Raw genomic sequence first — 8,326 nt, 5'->3', positions numbered from 1 at the left:
ATTATCAACTTGAATATCAGCAGTATCAGAATGTTCACCATCTTGATAAACAGAGTAACTGTAATCCTCTGTATTAGGAGAACTTACATTCATTGTTAGCAGGTTGTCTTTGAAGTCGTGCAGTGAGTGAGGAGTGTGCTTATCACTTCTGTGTGAGGAAAATTTCCCATAAATGTTAGTTTTGAAATTGCAGTTTTTGAAAACACAGGTAACAGTCTCATGTTTTTTTCAGATGTTGACCAAGGTGTTCAAAAAACTCTCTCTCTGTGAAGATTGTATGGTTATTGCAGCACGGGCAAGTAAAAGAGACATTTTCCTTACATTTAACCATTTCCTGATTTGAGTGATTTCTTGATAAATGTGACCTGAGACTACCCCAACTTTTAAAGGAACAAAAACAACCAAAGTGAAGACAAGGCAGAGGTTGACCACTGTGATTTTGGTGTAACCTGTAATGTTTTAACAACACTGTTTTGGAGGAGGTGGCAAGTTTACACATTTTGCAGTCCCACTGCATTAGCCAGCTTCTGAGTACTAATGAATTGAGAAATACCTTTGCATCACCTGTTTTAATTAGAAAAAAAAAAACAGGAGAAAAATCAGTAATTGACAAACCAATGAGTAACTTTAGGTATTGATACTGCAATATTTTTGCTAAATACTTTGGAATGCTATGGTCTATACCAGCGTTTCCCAAACTCGGTCTTGTGGACCCCTGTGGCTGCAGGTAGTGATGGGCCTATGGCGTTATTTCAGTGCCACTATTCTGAGCACACGTAAAAAAATATTGAGCGCGTAAAAAGATTGCAAGTGCAAGTGTTGCATTTTGAAGAGAAATTTATTTTGAGTGTACAAAAGCTGAATTTGAGTGAACAAAATTCTTTGCTGCGTGCAAAAAATGTATTTCAGTGTTTGCGCTTATCCATATACACACACACAATAGCACCCCCTCTCGCTCAGTTTTTTCATTTGCGCTTGCTCGCAATGTGTTGCTTGCGCTCACAACATTATCTGCTGCGAGCGCTCAACTCTCTGTACACCATTATAAGTGTGCCACAAAACCAACCAATCACAGACTTGGTTTCAAAAATTCTGATTGGCTCTTACGGTCTCCAATCAGCTCGCTAGCTGCTGCATTCCGGACACCGGAAACACTGTCCACTCAGCCTCGCTTCTTGCAGATAGAGGGAGTTTTGATTTACTCTGCAGCCAAAGAAGAGATGGCAGAATCAAATAATGGCTCGAATAATACTACACCACAGTATCAGGTGAGTTTAATTTTTTGTGTGAATTTAGTAATTTGCTGTCCTTTCTGTTTAATATGCCGTGAAATTGTAGTTACAGATGCAGCTGTAGAGTTTAAGCTAGCCTAATGGGTAATTACCAGCGTAGTTGTCTTACTGAGGCAGTGTATCCCAATCATGCTTTTTAGGGTAATGGTGCAGTTGAGTCAGCAGTAAGAAATCTGGTGTCTTTGCTGCTTAACAACATATCCACAAATCCTTCAGGGAGGCCAACAGAGAGTGGGCAGCCGGAGCCTAGAACTCTGACTATCCAGCAAGAGATGACAAGGTGTTAGCTTTTTTTGTGTGTGTGTTTTTTTTTCTAAATGTTTTGCAATCTTTTCTGTTACAGTTATTTGTTTTATCGATTTATCAACATTGATTTCTAAATTAAAATGTGCTATTAAGGACTGGTGTCATATTTAATAACTTTATTAAACAATAACCCTTATGTTATGCAACACTGCATTTTTTTAAACTCATGCATTTTCATCACACAGATCATTTCCAGGACATTTCAAATCAAACTTGAGCCGTGGTAAAAAGAGATGTTTTACATCTACTAAACAGCTTGTTAAGGCAGGCAGTAAGACCACAGGCCTCAGTTTTTATTTGCTGTCAAAAAACACATCCTACACTCCTTTGCCAGCTGAGGAGCTTGAACTCCTACAAGCTGGCATGGGGAGACAAACCGTGTCTCTTCCAGAAGATGGTGACCATGCAGAGGTAAGGTTGTATAGTCAGTATTAAAATAAGTCATTGGCAGACGCATTTAGCCTGAATCATATGCCACAGTCCATTTAGTGTTCCATTCTGCTTAACTGTGTTTTTAACTAAGATTTCAAGACTTCTGGAAGAAACCTTTCCAAAAATGGAATATCTTTGTGGAGGATGGCTCTTGCATAAGGCAACAGGTTTGTTGTAAATTCAGTTTTTATGTGTGTTTTTGGCATTCTTGCATGCTCATACTGCATTAGAATTATGTAGTTGATACTTTTGCTGCTTGATTGTATGTGCTATCTTTCTGTCAATAAAGGTGGCAGTGGTCGACGAAAGCTCACTGTAATTCCACCTGAAACAGAAGGATATTCTGTCAAAACACTGAAAGCTGTGTCAGGAGGTGGCAAATCCACTTTTTACATTGTACCTCTTCAGGAAACATTAGACACATCTCCTCTACCTCCCGACTCACAGCACTTTTCAAAGATGCCAAAGAAGTTATGTTACCAGTGTAATGAAGTTATGCCTCTGCAGATGCTTGCAGTACACATTAATACGTGCAAAGGAAAATTCTCTCCTGATGAGACTGATGATGAGGTGAGACAATTTTGATGAAGTCAAAATGAGCAATTTTAATTAAATAATATAGTATCACAATTACTGTTTTTTAATTCTGCAGGAATCTGAGTTATGCATTGTGAAAAGCAAATGCAAGGTAAACCTAGCAAATTACTAAAAACCATAGTAACTACAATAAATTTTGTATCGGTAATGATCTTTTTCCCACTATGCATAACATGTACCCCCTTTTTGAAATTGTAGGTTATTTGTCCAATATGCACTAAGGACTTTCCTGAAGATGAGATCACAGTCCACGCAAGTCTGTGTGGGGATAGGTAATCTTTTTCAGCCATTTATGAAAAATGTTATTCAGTAACAGTCCACGCAAACATATGTATTTTTTTTTTACTTTGTTTCGTCAACAGCTTTCAATGCATGGTGCCTGAAGAAAATGACCAAACTACATGCACACCAACTCAAACTTCAGTATGCACAACAGACAGGTAATCTTTGCTCTATTATAGTTCATATACACACTATTATGCAGAACCATTTGTTAAAATTATGTGTAAGATCTTTTAAACAATAGCTGGGTTTTAATTTCATATAAAACATTTTATGATCACACTACTTTAAATTATGGTTAAAGATTGTTGCACAGAACATGCTGCGATAAGTTCTAATCAAGTTTAATGTGGTAGCCTCTTTTAATCTAAAGATGATTATTTTTCTTTGAGAACTTAGGATGTTTTCTACCCTGTTTTTGTTAAGCGTGGAAGATGTATTGCGTTGCCTTGAACAACAAGTCGACACCACAACAGAATTTAAGTTGTGTGTGGACAGAGAAGACCTTCCAGACAGAGGCATTCTCCAGTGGCAGAGAAAAAAATCTGCATCTCCCACCAGTGTTCTTAGGGTGGTTTTCATTGGAGAGGCAGGCGTGGATACAGGAGCACTTAGGAAAGAGTTTTTGAGTGGTGAGTTGCCTATTACCTGTTTTGTCCTAGTGTCAAAAAATAATGGATAACTTAAAAATGCGGATATTTTTTGTATGAAAGACATGATTTCAGGTATTGAAAGCAGATTCTTTGAAGGACCTGAGAACAAGGGCAAAAACCCCAAGTATTCTCTGACCGATCTTGATAATGAAAACTTCAGGTTGGTTACATACGAGCTTTGTGTATTACATTTAATACGATCCGATATTTTTGTAAATGTTACCTGAAAATGAATTATAATCATTTGTCTTCACAGAACTGTTGGTGAAATAATTGCAGTCAGCCTCGCCAAGGAGGCCCATCTCCTGCTTTTTCAAAGAATGGTGCTACAATTTCCTCTGCTCAGGAGAGGTTGATTTCAGCTGTCTGTCTAAGGAGGATGTTGCAGATGTGGAATCTTCCCTGCTCATCAGCAAAGTGAGCACCTGGTTTAGCTCTGGCACATGATATATTATGAGTATGGTGTTTTTAAACACTTTTAACCTTCTGTATTTCCTCTTTCACATTATACATTTCCAGGTTGAAGATGCAGCAGACATACAGTCTCTGATGTTGTGGGCTGATGAAATTGTCACCTGTGGATACACAAACCAGATAAAGATGGATAGTAAGGAAAGCATGATACGGTAAGCGAGAAAAAGTCAGAGAGATCATTAACCCATCCCCAACTAGTTTTTCATTTTGTTTTGTTTTCTTTAAGTGCCATTGTCTTACACTCTACAACAAGACTGATTCCAATGCTACAGCAGCTCAGAAAGGGCATGGAACTGTATGGTCTTGTGAACCTGATGGCTGTAAATCCTGAAGCTTGCCACAGTTTGTTTGTGCCTGGGAAAATCCTCAAAGTAAGTATTAACATAGCAGCTTCAGTCTGATCCGAAGACAGTCCACTTATCTGTACTGTAGTTATCCTGTATTTATTTATTAGTTTTGAATGAACAATATATCTATAATATAATCTACTTTATTTCCTTATTTACAGCCAGACGCTGATTTCATTATGATGAGCTGCCAACCACATTTCAGTGAAAAGGGGACATCTAGGGAGAGAACTGAGAGGAAGATCATAAATTTTTTGCAAGATTTCTTGCAGGAGATTGAAGCATCAGGTACTATATAGTATTAGCTGTATATACCTATAGTATTGTGTATATATACCGTATGCATCTGTTAAATATTTTGCTTTAACATACAGGGCACTAGGAAGTATTCTTAGTTGTTAATTTAAAACATTGTAATCCAGATTGCTTTTTATTTAGAAAAGACTTCAGAAACATTTTCAAACATCACAGATGGAAACACAGGCGGTGCAGGTGGTGAAAAATCAGAGTCTCTTGCTGTCCAGCATGTGCTCCAGTGGATGACCGGCCAGTCCCATGTTCCCATCCTTCCTGATGAAAAGAGACATTTCAAAATAACATGCAAGTTTGACCACGAATGTAAGGAGCGGCTGGGAGATCACTCAATTTGTTACCCAGTTGTGAGTGCATGCACTTGTACTGTGACTTTTCCAGTGCAGCATCTGGACACGTACACAATGTTTAAAACCATAATGAGTGCAGCAGTTAGATATGGTGGTGGATTCCACAGAGTTTAACACATTGTTGTCTTGTAATTTGGAAACTAAATGAGTAAAAATGTTTCTAAACATTAGCTGTTAAGATGTTCGTAGCTGTTTCATGAAAATGATAAGACTTCAAAACTTTGTGTAGGGTCCTACGTTGATAGATATTAAGCAAGTGCTTTGTTTGATTGTCTACTTGTAATCTGAATTGTAATCTGTAATCTTTCAGCAAAGAAATCCAGTATTTGAGAACAAAAGAGCGTTGACTTTCACGTCCATCTTAAGTGTCACTGTTGGTTTGACACCAGTAGCAAGAATTGTATATACAGGTCACGACCGTAAGATTCTGAATGTTCCAAGGGATTAATTGTTCTCTGAAGTCCCTCCAGGGTTTCCTCATCCAGTGGGCATTCAATTTCAGGAACCACAACTGTGCTGTTAGATTCTTCTTGCAGTACAGCACTCTCCCAGTCAATGCCTGGATCCTGAAGCTCCTTCAAATCCACAAACATATATAATAGTCATTATTCCAGAATAGGTACTTTTGGGAGTAATGTTATTTTGTGTAAGCGTTTTTTCCAATAAATACAACAATTTAAAAAGAATGCCTTTGTTTTCATGTTCTTCTTACTGTGATTTACATTAGTGGTAATTGATAGGCAAGAATGTATAAAATCACCAGAAGCATCTCAGATGTGCCACAAGTGTTTAATATGTTAATTTCAGAAGAGCAGAGTTTCAGAAGAGCAAAAAATTATGATCTGGTACCTCAAGTCTCTCGCCCTCATCCAGCTCTTGTAGATGTCCCATACACCAGAGCTGTTCAGGAGTGAGACCACCTTCTGTCCTGAGGGGATGATTATTCCATCCTCCAACAAAGGTGACAAGATCTGCTCGGAGTCGAGGGACAAAGATGTAGTGGACACCAAAGAGATGAATGACATCTGAAATGTCAAGCAGGCCATCCTCCTCAAGTGAGTGAAGAACATCATGGTACTTGCTAGTGACTGCAATCCAGACATCACGCCAAAGTCGTTCTACTCTGTAAATACATTTGAATTTGGATTTATGGTATTATATGCTTTAAATCAATATCAGAACTGCTACAACAATCTACCCATGCAGTCAATAATAATATAAAAAAAACATCAAAAGACTAACCTCTGATTGTGGACACTCTTTCCAGATATGAAACTCGCTCTCCCTGTTCCTCTTGTGGCAAACATGAAATGTGCAATGTCCAGGTTTTCTACTCCTTGATCTGCCCTAACCCTATGATAAAAATACATTTTTAAGGAAGTTGTCTTTAATGAAACTTGTTGCTAGCATATAAATTTGATCAGGGCATTAAACCTTGATGGCAAGCCGTGAAGCTGGGCTGATCTCAGGAAAAATGAGAATGCAGTTTTTGCCCTGTTGTTAGTTGCTGCATCCAAGTACAGGACCTGCAGTAAAAACAAATGGAAAATTAAAGATCTGGTTTCAGATCATGTATAGTTTTTCAGTTAATAATGCAGTTCCATAATAAGTGTTCAAGGAACATTGTACGGTTCTATGTTCAAAACCATAATTCAAAGCTTGAGTAGTCTATACATCAATATTGGTAGTACTTATCAAAAAATAACCTTTTTTTTGTAAAGAACTGATTATAATTTTTTTTTTAAATTGCAAATCGTCCACTATGTTGGCTTGCTGAATAATTGATGTTCATAAAGAAATAACCTAATACAGCTCTCATTTCAAAACTACCAAATATTCTACATAACAGTTTAAATTTTACCTTCCTTGAGTAGCCATCCACTCCACCAAAGATCACAACATTGTACCTGTTTCAGAGGGAAAACAATCTCACTAAGGCTTGATTTGCAGAACATGTAAGACATTGAAAATACATTTTTCAGTATGCAAACTTGCCACTGATTTAAACTGGACACTTGTCAGGTGTGCTGAAAATAATACCAACATTTTTATATGTGAAAGTGGATAAGTTCAATGAGACTTAATATTTTAGTTCCCTTGTCATGATTTTTTTTTTAAGTTTTCAGGAGCACTTACCATATTATGTGTTGATAGGCTTGTTATCATGGAAAATATCGATATACAAAGTGTAAATAATTGCTCAAGAAAATTTACAATTAACAATATTACTGCTTTTGTTACACATCCTGTAATCCTTTTACTTAATATTACTCTATGAAGTGCTTTTAAAATATTATAAACACACTGAAAGACCTATCAGATAAGGTTGATTAAAACAGATTTAAAGTATAACGTGCATCTTTCTGCCCAACTTTTATTAGAGCTATATAAGTGGGTATTTTACCTTATTAGCTTGTGATTTGTGTCTATGTGGACAAGGGAGAGAGGGCCTCACACCGAGTAGCTTCTTCGCACAACACAGCCTAGTTCTGTAATCCGTGTGAAGATCCCAACAGCATCAACTCGATGCATGGAGGCCATCATTCTCCACCACTGAACACGGAGACCCATAGAAACCAAATGTCCTTGAACCATTCGATAGCCAGCATTTGGCATCTGATTTTTGATAGCCAATATGATGTTGTCCAGCTCTTGGTCATTCATTGTGCTGTATGTTCCTCTCACAGACAAGTCAAATTCTTGCATCCTCCTGAAGATTGTTCTTCTTGAAACACCAAGACATTTAGCGATGCAGCTGACTGGCAGCTGAGTGTCCAACAAGTTCTTCAGTTTTTCTCTCTAGTACGATTTTGGGGTGGCCAGGTCCCAGACCAACTTCTGTTTCCAGTTCAATAATTCCCACAGAGGTGATGTTAATTTCACACTGAACCAGATGATGAACATTTTGTAGAGCCTCTGTAACCTCTGACAGACCACCTATTTGCTGAGAGAAAGATTCAAACAGAACAAGCTCATGACGAGTCAAGAACTCCAAATAATCCAGATTTAGTGGTTGTTGGTTTAAAGCAGCTTCCAGTTTAGAGAGGAGTCTATGCATCATTTGCTGTCTCAGTATGTCCTGTTAAAAGCAGCAAACATGGACAAGTAGTTAGAAAAATACAATGAAATGACGTATCTCAGACAAAATAAACAACCCATAAAACGAACTACATGAGGTACATCATTTTGCAAGTTTGCATAGTTTGAAAATTAGCTAATGTCAGTTATCAAGCGAATAATAATGTACAAAATGATTTTATATTACTTACATGTGGCCGGGA

The 8,326-nt window shown here is 37.6% G+C and overlaps 2 protein-coding genes across 2 annotated transcripts; one reads left to right on the top strand and one right to left on the bottom strand.

Annotated features, from left to right (window-relative positions):
- The first annotated feature begins 1,290 nt into the window (after nucleotides 1-1,290).
- On the top strand, nucleotides 1,291-5,375 carry LOC120522762. Its single transcript, XM_039743493.1, has 14 exons — nucleotides 1,291-1,572; nucleotides 1,784-2,009; nucleotides 2,122-2,197; nucleotides 2,320-2,600; nucleotides 2,683-2,718; nucleotides 2,826-2,899; nucleotides 2,990-3,067; nucleotides 3,336-3,541; nucleotides 3,623-3,722; nucleotides 3,819-3,885; nucleotides 4,082-4,188; nucleotides 4,263-4,407; nucleotides 4,545-4,671; nucleotides 5,356-5,375. The coding sequence occupies exons 1-14, from the start codon at nucleotides 1,565-1,567 to the stop codon at nucleotides 5,373-5,375; spliced, it is 1,551 nt and encodes a 516-aa protein (XP_039599427.1). The 5' UTR covers nucleotides 1,291-1,564.
- Nucleotides 5,376-5,413: 38 nt separating this feature from the next.
- Nucleotides 5,414-7,709, bottom strand: LOC120522761. The gene is made up of 7 exons (XM_039743491.1): nucleotides 7,613-7,709; nucleotides 7,450-7,495; nucleotides 6,907-6,952; nucleotides 6,480-6,571; nucleotides 6,288-6,398; nucleotides 5,895-6,168; nucleotides 5,414-5,620 (listed from the first exon to the last, which is right to left on the bottom strand). The coding sequence occupies exons 1-7, from the start codon at nucleotides 7,707-7,709 to the stop codon at nucleotides 5,414-5,416; spliced, it is 873 nt and encodes a 290-aa protein (XP_039599425.1).
- Between the last annotated feature and the right edge of the window lie 617 nt (nucleotides 7,710-8,326).

The sequence above is a fragment of the Polypterus senegalus genome, unplaced genomic scaffold (assembly GCF_016835505.1).
Source record: "Polypterus senegalus isolate Bchr_013 unplaced genomic scaffold, ASM1683550v1 scaffold_5484, whole genome shotgun sequence".
NCBI classification, from domain to species: Eukaryota; Metazoa; Chordata; class Cladistia; order Polypteriformes; family Polypteridae; genus Polypterus; species Polypterus senegalus.
The sequence above is the reverse complement of the archived record's forward strand: the minus strand, read 5'-3'. Positions and strand labels throughout refer to the sequence as shown.